Genomic DNA, 14,990 nt, shown 5'->3' with positions numbered 1-14,990 from the left:
CCCACGCACCGCCCGGTTTGACAAGGTCCCTCTCCCACCCCTGGCAAACCTGCCTGCTATTTAAAGAACCCCAACAAACAGGGCAGGGGAGGAGGCAGGTCTAGGACACGCCGGCACGTACTGCCAGGCATAGGGATGCACCGTGTGGCCACATCCCCCGCGCACCCCAGGCTATGCGCGCCCTCGCCCACGCGTGCCGTCCCCACGGGTGGGTTTCCTCCCTCCTAGTGCTCCTGCGCCGCCCCCGGACAAAGCGGGCGGGGAGAGGCAGCCCCCCGTTTAGGGGGTGCGGGAGGGTGCCGGGGCAGCGCGGCGGGGCGGCGGCGGGGGGAATCCCGGGCAGGCGGGGCCGGGCGCGGCTGAGTCAGTGCGGGCAGGGGGAGGAGGAGGAGGAGGAGGAGGAGCCGCGGCGCCTTAGCCTCCGCGCCGGCCGCCGCTCGCTGGCTTTCCGGCCATGAGCCCCCCGGCGCCGGGGCCGGGGCCGGGGCCGGGGCGGGCGGGCGGCGGGCGCTGAGCGATGTCGCGGGCGGCGGGCGGCGACTGCCGCAAGGAGGCGGCGGGCTGGGAGGGCGAGGACGGGCAGTGCGACTCGGGCATCGAGTCGCTGCGCTCGCTGCCGGGCGGGAGGGAGACCCCCGCCGCCGCCGAGATCCCCCTCGCCGAGGCCGCCGAGACCCTCGCCGAGACCGCCGCCGAGACCGCCGCCGCCGAGGAGCGGCTCGACTCCAGCTACGGCTCCGGCGCCCTTCCCGAGCCTCTGCCCGGGCTTTTGGCCGCCTGCCGCGCCGAGGAGCCGCCGCCGCCGCCCGAGGGGCTCAACCGGCAGCAGCTGGAGGCGCTCACCTACGTTTCGGAGGACGGAGACACGTGAGTGACCGCGGCCCCCGCCCTCCCACCTGCCCCGGGGGCGGCTTGCGAGCGCCGGGCCCCCCTAGCCCCGGGCTTGGCCCCTCGCAGCCGGCCGGCGGCGCGGAGCCGGTGCCTAGAGATAAGCCGGGTTTCTTCTGCAGTGGTCCCCAGCCCTCTCCCGAGGAGCGCCCCTTCAGCCGGGCTGTGAAGGACTCCCCGAGCCCCTGAGAGCCTCCCGCCTTGCACTGCGCACGGATGCTTGGCACCCTGGTGTGGGTTTGGGTGGGTGACCAGTGGGACATCTGAGCCAGGTCCGGCAGAGTGAGCAGGGAGAGGCACCCCAGGCAACGTGGCACAGAACGGACCCGCCGCAGGAAGCCAACTTCCACTTGCTTAGGGGCTGCTAGCGACTAGAAGGTGGTGCGGGAGCAAATCAAGCCCCCCCGCTGTCTCTTCCCTAGAGAATGCAACATTTCCTCCCCAATGGGGAAGGCTTGGCTGCGTGAGATGGCGCGTAAGCAAGACCCGAAATGAGATTGGCTGTGCAAGGCAAGACCTTGAGATAGCTGTGTTAGGGCCGCAGATGCTGCTCAACTGAGCAACCCAAGAACTATTTGTTCTCAGGTGGAAATCGCCTTGCTTTGCCAACCCACCTGCACAGCCGCAGCTTTCAGCACAGTTGTGACGCACACCCCGCTACGGGGCTGCCCTCCTGAGCCTCTGTGACGGAGACGAGTGTTTCTCTTAATGAGGGAGGGCTTCCCGCATCCGTAATGCCCTCTCAAGGGCAGAGGCATCACGCTGGAGGTATTTGGTTTGGCTTCTAGTAACTGCCTTCAGCTAATCACAGCTCTTTCCTGTCATACATTCCCTCAACGGAAGGTTTTCATCATGAGTGCACACACACAGCATGAGCGAAGCGTGCTCGCAGCTGAAAAGGGCAAAGTTTTGCCCCAAACCCAGGCTGGAGTTTAATACTGAGTAATGGTGCAAGAGGAAGAGAAACTAAGGCACTGACACGAGCAAGCAAATGTCTTCAGTAGCGGGAGCAGCAAGGAGGCTCTGTCCTTGCCTGGCAGAGCACATCTGGTTCTGAGGCTGAAGATGAGCTGGGAGCCAGTCCGAGTGTTTACTTCCCGGTTAGGAAGGAGCTTGTGCATCTGCTAATTAGTTCATTAATGCTCACTGTGGGTGCTCACTGTGGGATCTGCTCTGAGGATTGGCTGGAAGTCTAGTGGCAAGCAAGGTTAGACTAAACCCAGCCTCCCACGCTCCCCAGCCGGGCACCTGGATAGTGCTTTCTAGTCTTGTCCTATCTGCAGGCTAGCTTTGGGGCTCCTCGGCATGGAGGAGCTTTGCCACCTTTCCCAGCTGTTACACTAGAGCCAAGGTGCCTACGGCAAGAGCCGGGGGTCTTTTAAGCAGAGCTGTGGAAGTAACACCTCAGAAAAGCCCCCAGGCTAGTCTGTTGCAGTGTGCCCAGGGCTCCCTGCTTGCTTTTCTTTAGTGAGTCTGGTAGATGCAGCTGCTTGGAGATGCTTTTGCTGCTTGGGGCTCTCTTGTAAGGTGGCTGAGCCCTTTGCTTATCAGACTTGCTTGGCCAGAGCCAAATGCAAGCATCTCATTAACTAGGGAAACATTAATCCGTGGTGCCTTGGTTACTGTAGGCAGGAGAGCGCTCCAAACGGTTGCAGTTGCTCTTCTGTTTTCTCTCACTCACAGTGCAGTTCAGAACAGGAAATCTGTAAAGAGCGAGGGAGGGAGCAAAAAGTCTGCCGGTGCTGCAGCTTGTACAGCTCCGGGCTGCCCGTGGCCGCGGAGGAGCTGGCTTTCCTGGGATCCGCTCCCAGTGCTGGGAAAAAAAATTATTCTTGTGGTTAGAGCGGCGCGGCTGTGGATTTCTGCCTCTGCTATTCCTGTCTCTCCTCCTGACCTTGCGGGAGAGGTAGGAGGCATTTATATTTAGAAATGCTGAACATCCACCGCTCAGTAAACGCAAATGGGGACTGCGAGCACCCAGCGACTCATTGAACTGCCACCGGTTTTGTATGCAAAAACAAGTCGGGGCTGATAGTAATGCTAAAGTCTATGGAGCAATTGCTCATCCGGTGACAGAAGGTCCCCAGAGAAGAGGGATCAGATGGCCACAGGCTGTATCCCTTTCATCCAGCCAGACAAACCCATTGACTTCTTTTCATCTCTGTCAGCAGCCCATTTCTCTGTGTGCCTTGCTTGAATGTCTGCCACAAAACAGCTCCAGGCGGAGAATTAAAATCATACTACCATTATACTTCAGAAGACTTGGGCAACAACACTTTCCTGTAATTGTAATTCTGAAAATACAAAAAGTTCAGGGGTTTTGGCCAAGTAGTTCCTGTTTCCCCAGATGCCCTGGCTGGTACTGAGCAGAGAGGAGCAATGGGCTCACACGAAGTGAGCTGGCAAAAGTCTTGGCTGTCCATCTGGCAGAAGTCTTGGCTGTCCATAGCTCCCCCAGGCTCACCCACCTGTGCCACCTCGAGGTGTGCCTGAGAGAGGGCTGTGTTTGTCAGCCTGCTGCTTGTGGGGGAAGTGTACAAGGTGGAGACAGAGGCGAGGAGCATGTGCTTGGGCGGTTGGAGCGTCAGCAGGATCTTCCTTGGATACCTTCCTGCCCACCTCCACGGGAGAGAAGTGTTAACCCAGGCAGGGTGAAGCAATGGGGCTAAAACTGTCTCTTCCAGCGCTCAAAATTAGAAGGGGTCCCGCTTCTAGAGGAAGGAAATTGGCCAACAGGGGAGATGTGAGAGTGATGGTCTGTGAAATGTGTGTGCCGTCTTCCAAGAATCATTTGCCCAAGCGTCAGCCCTCCCCACGCCTCCCCAGTGCCACTGGCGGTCCCTCTGCCTCGGGGAAGTCAGAGCTGCAGTAATTGGGCACTGGCACATCAGTCCCCGAGAGAGAGCGGCAGAGCTGGTATGGCAGGAGAGGTCAAGGATGAGGAATGAGGTGACAAGCAGAAGATGGTGGGTGCGCTTAGGGCAGTGATACATATCCTGCTTATTCCGCGGCTGGGTAGAGAACAAGCCCTGTGTGCTCAAGCTCAAGCAGTCTCCTCCATGCATCCATCTCTTCCATGTAAACCAGCTCCTTTTCTGCTGAATTGAGTCCCGATGGGACTGCTCTGTGTGGAAGTGAAGAGAGGGGCTTTCCAGCTGCAGGCATGGCTAACTCTGAGCAGGCTGCAGGCAGCTTTGTCACTGTGGTCCGGCCTCCGGACAAGCTCAACCTTTGTTAGGATTCACCGAGGAAACCCCCTCCTTCCCGGCCTTGCCAGGCAGATGCATGAGTCCAGTGTCCTGGGAAAGCGGTGAGTGTGGGACCACTCTGAGGTGGGGTGGGGTGTGATGGGATCGCCTGTCGTGTAACAGAACAAGGGAAAACCTCCCCATTTGCTTGGGCTTATGGCAGCCTCTGCCAACTCTGGAGAGGCAGAGTTGATTCATCAGTGTGGGAAATTAGACTGAGCTTCCTCTCTCTAGGACTATATATTCTATCTTAAACTTAAAAACATGTTTCCTTTTCTGCCCATGGTCCTTGGGCCACACACCAGTTTATGCCGTCAGTACCCGATGCCACGGTGATGGGCCCCTTGGGCAGCTGGGTACAGCGCCTGCAGCCTTGCTCTAGGCGCTCTGGCTGTGCCGTGTTGTGAAAGGCTGGGGGCTGCGCCTCCGCAGGAGGGTGGCTGTCCAGGGCTCCGTATGCAAAGCAGCATGGCTCCTCTGCGGGGGTGAAGGTTGGGGGTCCCCAGCTCAATCACAGGAGAGAGATCTCGGCCTCCTTCAGATGGAAAATGGGACCGAGCAGTTTTGGTTGGGTGCGTGTTTTGGGGAGGGAGGGGAGTGGAGGAAGCCTGACTTCCTCCTTCCACCAGAGACAAGTGCTGCCCCGTCTGCTGATAAGAAATCACGTGCCAGTGACTTGTGGGCTGAGATGGCTTAACAAGGCCTTGGGGACCGTTAATCGAGTAAAATTGGGGCCCCACAGGAGCTGATGTTCTGAGCTCTCCTCTGTGTGATGGTAGCGAAGGGGCCTTCCCTGCTGAGCTCCTGCCTGCGTGGGTAAGCATTGAGTGCAAAGGGTCATCTAGCGGGGCCAGGAGCCACTTCTAACTGTTCACCGGCATGTGCCAGTCGTAACCCTCCCATCTCGTGTAGCCCTGTGCTAGACATCTTCCCCATGCAGAGGAATAGAGGTTGTCCCCATTCAGGCTGTCTGCTCCGGTGTGGCTGCTTGCTCAGCGCTTGCCCTGCTGAACAGGGGTGTTGCTGAACCCCCGTATCCCTGGATCCCAGCATGTGTGCCTGGGGGAACGCTCGGCATGTGACAGCAAAGGGAAACCACTGTGAAAGAAGAAAAAAGAAGCAGAGGACTGGAGAGAGACAGTTTTAGGAGAAGGATTAAAGAAGTCCGATGCAGAGAGCGCAGATGGTTGTTGGTCGGGCTGGGAGTCCCCCTTCTCAGCTGGGCTGTTGCTGGCTGCCCAGCAGCGGGATGGCCATAGTTAATGGCAAGCAGGGATGCTCTTGGTTTTTCCAGAGGGGCTTTGGAAAACTTCTTGCCCGATTGCCATGGGAGTTTGAGTCCATCTCGGGTTGCTCCCTAGCACACCGCTGTTGTGGGGCAGAGAAGAAAATGAGTCCTAACGTGGGGCTGGCCAGAGGGAGAAGGGAATGTGCTGTGTCCAGCTCCCCATGCCTGGACTCTCAGCTCTTCCTCTGTGCATGCTCAGAAGCTTGGTGAGCAGGGGAGGGCTTGGTGCTCCCCCAAGCAAGGGCAGGCAGCTTTGCACAGGCTCCTTTAGGATGCCCCAGAAGTTGTTGGCTGCCACAGGGGTCACACACATACAGCCTTGGCGTAAGGTGGGCAAGTCTTCACAGCCCTCTGAGATCGCAGGCAAGAAGAGATTTTTTTTCCCTGTTCGGATGACTTCAGCCTGGCCTGGAGGAAGTTTCTTCACACTTTCCACCTGCATAGGTTTGCCTTGGAGCTGAGGAGAGGCACAGGGAACTTCAGCACAGAGGAAGGGAAAGAATGGCTGGAAATTTCCATGTCCTGGCATGTGGAAGCCTGATGCCTGGCTGTAACAGATCAGTCAAGGTGCAGAGGGCTTCGGGTCCTTGCAGTCTGCAGGCAGGCTTGGCCACTGCTGGGAAAGGGTTGAGCTCAGCTAAATTAACAATGAAAGTTTTGATTTTTGTTGGTTTGGGGGTTTTTTAATACAATGTGGATAAAAGAGGAGTCAGATGTGACTGTGTAGGAAGAGAGGTCGTGCGGTCTGAGCTGTGAGAGTGGTTACTGGGCACCTCTCAGTGAGCTGCGTGGGATGCTCTGTGCATCCCAGAGATGGGAAGCCCCTCTGACTCTCAGGGGGGCCCTGAGACATCCTAGGCCCATGGCTGGTGCCTCATTAAAAGAAAATCCTGAGGCAGCAAGGATATGTGCGCAGGGCTGTAAATGATTGTTAGGGTGTGTTGTACTGGCTCTGGCAAAGTCCAGGCACTGTCCTCTTGCAAGAGGCTGTTCTGACCTAAAGATATCTCTGTGTGTACAGAAACTGTAGAACATATTTTCCTCCTGATGAGCAAGAATGGGAATTTGCTCCATTTGAAATGGAGTTGCCATGGCCAATGGACCTTTCAGGATGTTTGCTGTTTTTATTGCAATCATTCATCGCGCTTCTCGGCCCATGTCTGTGAAACCAGCTCCATCCACCTGGGATGGGCTGACCTGCTTTCTGGCTTGTCTCACCCCTGCAGTGATGGTAGTACAGGACAGACCCCTTGTTTTGCAGGGGGTAGTCCACGTGCATATGATGTTTAGTGTTTCTGCAATCCAGGACCCACCACCTGCTCAGAAACGGAGAAAAATGCTCAAACATGTGGGTGCAGAGTCCAAACGATGTAAGGCCAGGGGTGCAGTACGTGAGTGAATGGGGCACCTTCACCTCCCCACCTCCTCCTCCCCCACCTCACTGAAAAATGAGGCGCCTGCAGCCCTCTCGCAGTGCCTCCCCTGCCAGTCAGCCTCCAGCACCCCTCATCTGCCAGCACCTGGACCAGACCCCCTGCAGAGAACCACAGGAAAGGTGGAGGCTGTCTCCCCTGATTGCCCATCGCTTCTCACCCCTCCCTTTGGCCCCAGGAGCAGCAGGCTGGGAAGCAGCTGCTGCCCGGGCTGGAGATCAGGGGGGCTGAACCCGATGGCTGAAGGGGCTTTGCCCAGGGAAGGGGAGAAGAAACCTGCAGAACAAGAGACTCAGAGCAGGAGCAGAGGACATGGGGATGAGCCTACAGCCGGCTGGGATCTGCTGCTCCCCTGGAGCTGCCAGAGGGCAGCTGGCACAGTTTTATGGAGCCGGGCAGCATCGCATTGGTATGCAGGGAGGAAGGGAGGCTGGGCTGGGCTGGTGGAGGGCTGCAGGGCAGGACGGAGCTGTGCTTGCTGAGCCTGCTGGCAGAGGTTCACATTGATGGCTGAGGAAGCGGTTAGCAGTGTAGGTTACGGGGCTGGAACAGGAGAGCAGGGTAAGCGTGGAATTCCCCTGCTGTTTTCCTCCTCCCTCACTCTCCTCTCTGTTGCTGCTGGGGCCATTTCCTCCCCTGAACAAGTTTCTCTTGTGCGAATTGTTTGCATGATTTCCTACTGCTCTGCTCAGCCAAAATAAGGAGCCAGGAGCAAACTGTTCCCGCTACAGACAGAGACTTTATCTAGAGAGGGAGAAAAATTTGTCAAAGCAAATTCTACTGAATGCTGGTTCCTTTGTCCTAGCTGCTTCTGGGGTGAGATGGTGAAGGGAGAGGCTGCTTTGAGGACAAGGTGTCTTGCTCCACAGATGGGGGGATCTGCATGGTCAGCCCCTTTTCTAGAGGGAGGGAAGAGGATAGCCGGAGAACTGGTGGGACTTCATCAGTTCTGCTTGTGTGTCAGAGCTGGGTGTCACCCTTACCCTTACTCCTTGCCTCCAGTTGCAGGCATCCTCAGACATGGACACTTTTTCTACCAGGTGCTTGAGGTCACTCAGAAGCCTGGGAGATGGGCAGCGCTTTGGAAATGGGTGTTCTTCTGTGCCTAAACTAGGACCACCTTGGGCACGGCAGCGCTGCATATTCAGACCCGGGGACATCCCCAGGGACAGCCCTGACCCCTCTGTTCCAGGATCGTTATCTCTCTGGTGATAGGTAGATCACCTTGTGCCTGGGATGCCCTGTGCCCGTGGGACCTTTGCGATTCAGAGCGCTAATGAGTCCCCTTGTGCCAGGATGGAGCTGGTGAGCAACTGGAGAAGCTGAGAACGAGCCCAGCAGTCTGTCCTACTAGGTTGGCCACGTTTCCCCTGCCCACAGCTCCTCCATCCCCTGCCCTTTCCAAAACTCCCTGTTGCCCTTTCCAAAAGTCCCCGCTGAGCGCCCACCCCCGTGGCTGCAGGCAGGAGTGCTGCAGGCAGGAGCATGGGGAGGGAGGCAGCAGGGAAGTGGGGGAAGGCAAAGGAGAGGTGTGCAGGCAGCGGGAAGGGCAAGGATCCGAGTGTGGTGGGGTGGAGGGCTTGTTCTGGCAAAGGCACGGGGCCGTGGCTGGGTGAGGAGGGGTGTCTGGCAGCGAGCGGGTATCTCCGTCGTCATGCCCTGGCTCTGGGGCTCAGCTGTAAGCACTGCGTGCCAGCATGCAGCAGCCCGTCAGCGGCTGGACCACGTGGCTGCCATGGCAGAGAGAAAGGTGTGCTTGTCGCCTTGGCTGGAAGAAAGCGGAGATTGGCACGATGCCTGCACCTCACGTCTCCTGGGTGTAGGAGGTTTCCCAGGTTAGCAGGAGACAATCCCGATTGCTGGTTGGCATCACTGCCCGTGGCGCAGAGTGCCTCAATGCACACGCACTCTTGGTAGGCACATCCCAGCCCGGTGGCCTCGCCGTGATTCCCCCGAGTACCTCACGGTTCTCGCAGCCCTTTCAGGAAGTTGAGGGCTGGCAATGAGGAAAGGGGGGAATGAATGCAGAAATGAAAGCGCGGGAGGAGGCTGCGCCTGGGTGGAGAAGGAAGGGCAGGGGGGAAGCAGTCCTTCAAAGCAGGCATGTCCCAGCTTCAAGGTGAAAGCCTGAGCTCTGGCTGGGTGGGGATGGTCGCCTCCGTGGCATAGATGCCCAAACTTGCTCGGCATCAGCTCAGCATCAGCTGAGCCCCGAGTGGCTCCACTGCGTCGTTGAGCTGCAAAGCCACCCAAGTCAGGAAGAGTGAGGTGCCGGTGGCAGCAGAGGGCTGCCCGGGGTTTTCACCTCCCCTGGGTGACTGCCCCGTTTGTCCCCACGTGACGGCGCGGCATGGTGTGGGTTGTGGCAGAGGGGCCGGGGGGATTCCTGGGGGCACGGGGACTGGCTGCGGGGGGTGCGACCCCGGGCGCTGCTCTCTCCCCTGGGAGCACAGCGTGGCTCTGGAAAGTGAAAGCAGCAGAGGTTTAAAGTTCAAGCCGAATTGCCTTGGAAAGTCCCCTGTCTGAGCAGTCTTATTTCTGCCGTACCTGAAAAAGGCAGATTCCGCAGCCTCCTCCCGCACGTGGCGCCTGGGAGCGGGTTGGAGAAACAGGGGCTGTCCCTGCAAGCGGGCAAAGGACACCTCAGCGCAGGTGCCGCCACGGGGACCGGGGGCCTGATGCAAAACCCAGCAGGGAATCTCCCTGCCCAGATCATACCCGGGCTGGGGCCAGTGAGAGCTCGCCGAGGGGAGGCGTATTCTTGCAGCTGGTCCCCGAGCTCTGCCCCTTGCTCCTGCCCCCAGCTAGCCTGGCCCGGGCCCCTTGGCTGTGTCCCTGCCCCGTGGTACGCTGAGGGCAGCTGGACCCTGCCCATGGGGACCCTCGGCCCCGGCTCGCAGCCCCCTCCCCTGCCCCGAGGAGCACTGGCGGCGAGGGGGCACCCCATGGCAGTGCAGAGGCAAATGTGGGTGGCCTCTCCTTCCAGCGGGGAATTCTCTGCCATGGCGTGACCCGGGGCTTCCCCGGGGATGCAGCCTCTCCTATCAGCCTCTCCCCTCGTAGCAGGGCGAACGGGAACCGGCCTTCTTTTGCCACCAAAAATGGGGCTCAGCTGAGGGTGCCCGGGGTCCCAGGTGCTGTCTTGACCCTCAGGCAGCGCTTGGCAGGAGGTGGATAAAGGACATTTTGGAGACTGGCCTCTGGGCTCCTCAGCGCACCCATGTGCCCCCTGCAACTGGCAAGAAGTTATCCCCAGCCCTACTCCTTTGCTGCAATGCTTTAGGGCCACGCTGTCCATCCCCCACATTGCAGGTGGCATCCCGAAGCTGGGCTGTCCGGTGAGCGGACTGTCTTTCCGGGGCTGGCACAGTTCTCGCCCTCCATCCCTCGTCCCTGCCCGCCTCTGCCAAGCAGTGTGGGTGGCAGGAGCCCGCTTAGAGCCAGGCCTTTGGTTCAGAGCTGATGCCTGCCGGAGATAAAAGCCACCCAGGGGCCCCAGTGCGAGCGGTAAGGAGGTAGCAGGAGGCTCAGCTCATGCCTTCCATGCTCTGCAGAGCGGGAGCTGCTGCCTGCTCCTCGCTGCTGCCTGCTCCTCACTGCTGCCCACCATGGCCGGAGCTGGCCCCGGGGGGCTGCCCTGTGGCAGGGGGCCAGTCCCTCTGGGCAGGGGGGCCTGGCAGCACAGCAGGTCGGTGGAGGGGACCGGAAATTCCCTCTCAGCTCTGCCTCCGTCGTGCTCTCACTTCTGTTATGACTGCGCCAGGGGCTGGCGTCAGACCCGGCTGGAAATAAAACCTCTCCTTGGGCTGGGGGACTCCATGGCCGCGGGGGCCACGGTCCTGAGGATGTGGGCTCCCTGCTGGCCACTGAGTTCCAACAGCCACACCTCCGGTGTCCCTCTGCGCCAGCGGGCTGTGTGCCAGCCCTGCTGCGGCAGTGCTGAAAGGGAAGGATGTGGGGGAGAGAAGAGGAAATCAGTGTGGGACAGCAGATCGGCTGGCACGGGGACTGTGCCGTGCAGGTGATCTTGGACCGGTGCCGGGCTCCTGCCCGGCTTTGGCTGCCTGCCTTCACAGAGGGGAAAGCAGAAGTGCAGTGCACAGCCAGCAGCGGGGAACTGGAATTCCCCGGGCAGCTGCAAGAGCCCAGACCGCCCTCCGCAGCCACCAAACCCGGCCCTTGGGCTCTGTGAACGCATCCCAGGCTCTTCAGACCTGCCCCAGTTGGAGGTCTGGCTTTGGGCAGTGCCGGGTCCAAGCCCCGTGCATGCTGTGAGGTCCAAGGGAGGACCCTGCAGTGCTTTGTGGGGACAGGAGCGTTCGCTCCCTGTGGGGACTGGAGTGAAGGACTGCCCTGGGGAGCCTCAGGCCATGTTCCAGCCTTGCCCTGCTGCTGAGCTTCCCCAGGGAGAGGGCAGGATGGAGGAGCTCCTAGCTGGTGGGAAGGGAAGGGGACTGGGGGAGGTGGGAAGGTTATTCCTCCGTGCAGCAGTGGAGGATCTCTGCTCCTGAGCATGGCACTCAGGACTCATTTTTCTTTTTTTTTTCCTCCCCCATTCCCTTTATCGCCTCTGTAGGTTGGTTCACCTGGCCATTATCCACTGCGTCCCAGCTGTGGCACTCTGCTGCATTGCTCAGCTGCCCAGGGAGGTGCTGGAGATCCAAAATGATCTTTTCCAGGTATGTGGATGTGATAGGCAGAAGATGGGAGGAAGGCAAGTGCCACAGACTGCTCCCTGGATAGATGCCCAATCCATCTGCCCTTTCCCTAGGACCCCCCACCCACTTCCTCCGGACCGTGGTGAAGGTCCCATGTGAGCAGCCCCTTTTCAGGGAGGGGAAGAAGGGTGTGGGAGATACCCTGAGAGGTGTGACAGCTCCCAGCACCAAAGGGTGAAGGGGTCCTTTACGAGGCCCCAGGATGTCGCAGACAGCCCTGGAGGGTGGAACAGGCATGGCTTGAATGTGGCAGGGTAGATAACCTGGGAGAGTGAGATTTGCCCCCACGGGTGATCCTTGAGCTGAGGTGTGGGGGGGCAGCAAGCTGTTTGCACCCCCCGGTGTCAGCCATGCTTAACCCCGGGACAGGCATGGGCTCCTGCACGGCAGCCTGCCCGTGCCACGGGGCTGGCTCCTGTAGGCTGGCTTGGCTCATCACGCTTGGTGTCCTGCGGGGCATCCCCCCCTTTCCTAATTTGTGTCCCCACCTCCTCTCTAGACCCCGCTCCACCTCGCCGTGTACCTGGAGCAGCCCAGCGTGATCCAGGCGCTGATCCACAAGGGAGTCAACCCCGGGCTGCAGGACCGCAATGGAAACACCCCGCTGCACCTGGCCTGTGAGCAGCAGCACCTGCGGTGTGCCCAGCAGCTGCTGCGGGGCACAGCCCTGACGGAGGGCACGGCCCAGCCCCATGGGCACCACCAGGACCTGCAGCTCCAGAACTGGCAAGGTGAGACCTGGGGGCAGCCCAGTGCAGAGCTGGTGGCCGGGCTGGGGCAGAAGACCGTGCGTTGTGTATGCAGGGATCCGGGAGCTCAGCAGAGTGGGCACGGGGCCGGGGTTGGCCTGCCTCGGGGTGGTCCAGGCTGACTGTGGCACTCTCTCCTGCCTCCCCATCCCAGGCTTGGCCTGTCTGCACATCAGCACCTTGAAGGGGAACATCCCGATGATGTCTCTGCTGCTGGAGAGCGGCGCCAACATTGATGTTCAGGTAAGGCTGGGCATGGTGCGTGGTTCCCTTGGGCACTCCCTCCAGCCTCGAGGCAGACACTGCTGTGGGGCTTGGAGGCACTGAATTTTGAGGGAGCAGAGGGAAAAGGTCCTTGAGGGGCTGTGGGATGCCGTGACAGCAATCGGAGTGGGGACTGCCCAGTCTGCACCCTGTCAAGGGAGTGCGGGTGGGTGCTGTGGGGCCCATCTGAGGGGACCCCGCACCCATGCCCCTGTGGTCTGCGGGTTGCAGGAGGGCACGAGCGGGAAGACCCCATTGCACCTGGCCGTGGAGTGCCACAACCGTAGGGCTGTCCAGTTCCTGCTGCGCAACGGGGCGTATGTGGATGCCCAGATGTACAACGGGTGCACCCCGCTCCACCTGGCCGTGGGCCGCAAGGATGCTGCCATCGCTGCCATCCTCTCACACTCTGGGGCTGACACCCTGCTGAGGAACATGGAGAATGAGACAGCCCAGGACCTGGCTGACGGCAACGATGATGTGAGTCTGCATGAGGGGAGGTCTGTGGCTCTGCAAGCATGTCGGAGGGTGCGGGAGTTGGACGATTTGGGGGGAGCTCCTAGGAGGAGTTTCTAGCTGTGCCCGTCCTCCCCTATAGGGTGCAGGCGTTGGCTCTGGGGGTGCGTGGGGTGACTGCCTGTTGCCTCGAGCCCTAGGGAAAACCGAGCCAGGGTTTCTTGGCACTTCCCTGGGGAGGTGGGGGAGGCTGCAGGGCTAGGGGGACAGTTCTGGGCCCCTACCCCAGCCCCAGTGGAGGCACGACCCTGGATCCTTACACCTCTGCACCCTTGGCCTTTGCAGCTCCTCGCCTTGCTGCCCTTCGATGACCTGAAGATCTCGGGGAAGCCTGTTGTGTGTTCTGAATGAGCGGCTGGACTCCTTCGGCCTGTCGGGCTGCCTCCTCTCTCTGTGCTGTTGCCCTGCTGCCCACTGGGACCTTGCCTGCCTGCAGTTCAGTGGGAGCAGAGCCACTTCGGGAGACGTTGTCCCCCCCTTCCCCCATTGGAAAACTTTTGTTAGCCTCAGGCTGCCTTCTCGGAGGGAAGAAGGTGGCAGTATGAACACTATTTGTGCCCTGCAGCAGGACTGAATTTCCCATTCCTGCCATGGGTTTGACTTTTGGGGGTCTCCAGCTTACCCAGGGAAGGAGCAGGAGAGGACTCCTTTTCACACTGTATGGTGGATGGAGCATCCTCTGGCACCCCCAAACACCATCAGAATAAGTGTGGGGTGAGGAGAGTTAACACACACTCCAATAAACATTTGTTCTTGCTGCGGGTGCCTGAGGTCTCATGTGATCTAACCCACGCCCTCCCCCACAGCATTGGGAGGCTGAGCATTACCCCAGGCGCACTGGCACGTGAGGGCTGCGGGGGCTTCCCCAGCCTGCCCGCTCCCTTGGGTCCTGCTCCCTCCCTCGCACAGCAGAAGGTTAGTGGGAGTGCAGAGGGTTCCTCACTTGCAGAGCCTTTCCAGTGCTCAAGGCTGAAGCTGGGGGATCCCAGCCTGGCGCTCCATTCCCGTGCCGTCCTGCTGAGTGTCTGGCATCGGGGCTGAAGACAGAGCATAGGAGGTGCCAGAAGACCAGGTCATGGATCCGTGCTTCTGCTATCGTGCCTGACATCTCACTGCCTTACTGTGCCACGGTTTCCTCTTCTGCAAAGAGGATAGAAAGATCCTGCCCCACCTCCCAGCTTGGGAGGGTGTTAAAAAACTTAAGGCATGGGTCTTCCCTGGGTTTTTGATTCCCCCAGGCTGAAAGCGGAGGAGACGGTAGGGTTATTTCCACATCCCTTCTGTTGTTCAGCTCACTACCCTTCCCTGCCCCCTCTCCAAGACAGAGGAACACGTGCGACGCATTAGGGAACCAGCAATGGAAGGTGCTGTGGGAATGGAGACACCGAGCGTGCCTGACCCCACCTCAGCCAGGGAAATTCCCCACTTGCTGCCTGGGAGCAGCTGCTATTGTTTGGGGCAAATCCCAGATGGCGCAATCACCCGAGATGCTCTGGAGTGAGCCGTTGTCTTCCTCCTCCTTTCTTGGAAAGACAAGATAGCAAGGGAATGCTGCCAGGAAAGCAGCATGGGCTCCCCCCAGGCCTCTCTGGAGCTTGCCTGGTCTCTTCAGCAGCCCTGGGCTGGGTTGCTCCGTTCCTTTTGCATCTTTGCCTCTCACCTTCTGGCAGGGCCCCAACCCTGCTGCAAACAAGCCATATTCTGCTCATGGGCTTTGGCCAGCACCTGCCAGGAGCAGGTGCCCCATGGAGCTGCTCCGCTGCCACCTTCACAGGGGAGGTGTGGCACTCCCGGGTGGCCCAGAGCGGGAGAGACAGGCGCTGGAGGGCAGAGCAGCATGGTGGGGCCAGGTCTGCAGCTGGATGGGAAGGGGAGGAAAAAGGCAG

At 59.8% G+C, this 14,990-nt stretch overlaps 1 protein-coding gene across 1 annotated transcript; it reads left to right on the top strand.

Moving 5' to 3' along the window:
* The first annotated feature begins 517 nt into the window (after positions 1–517).
* NFKBIE (NFKB inhibitor epsilon) lies at positions 518–13,863 on the top strand. The gene is made up of 6 exons (XM_076334360.1): positions 518–867; positions 11,434–11,536; positions 12,075–12,306; positions 12,479–12,567; positions 12,820–13,068; positions 13,390–13,863. The coding sequence occupies exons 1-6, from the start codon at positions 518–520 to the stop codon at positions 13,453–13,455; spliced, it is 1,089 nt and encodes a 362-aa protein (XP_076190475.1). The 3' UTR covers positions 13,456–13,863.
* The last annotated feature ends 1,127 nt before the right edge of the window (positions 13,864–14,990 follow it).

This window comes from Aptenodytes patagonicus, chromosome 3 (genome assembly GCF_965638725.1).
Source record: "Aptenodytes patagonicus chromosome 3, bAptPat1.pri.cur, whole genome shotgun sequence".
NCBI lineage: Eukaryota > Metazoa > Chordata > Aves > Sphenisciformes > Spheniscidae > Aptenodytes > Aptenodytes patagonicus.
This window is presented reverse-complemented; position numbering and strand designations above follow the sequence as displayed.

Coding starts and splice junctions, on each gene's coding strand:
- NFKBIE (XM_076334360.1), top strand. CDS start 518: ATGTCGCGGGCGGCGGGCGGCGACTGCCGCAAGGAGGCGGCGGGCTGG. Junction 11,537..12,074: donor TCCAAAATGATCTTTTCCAG/GTATGTGGATGT, acceptor CCTCCTCTCTAG/ACCCCGCTCCACCTCGCCGT. Junction 12,568..12,819: donor GCGCCAACATTGATGTTCAG/GTAAGGCTGGGC, acceptor TGCGGGTTGCAG/GAGGGCACGAGCGGGAAGAC.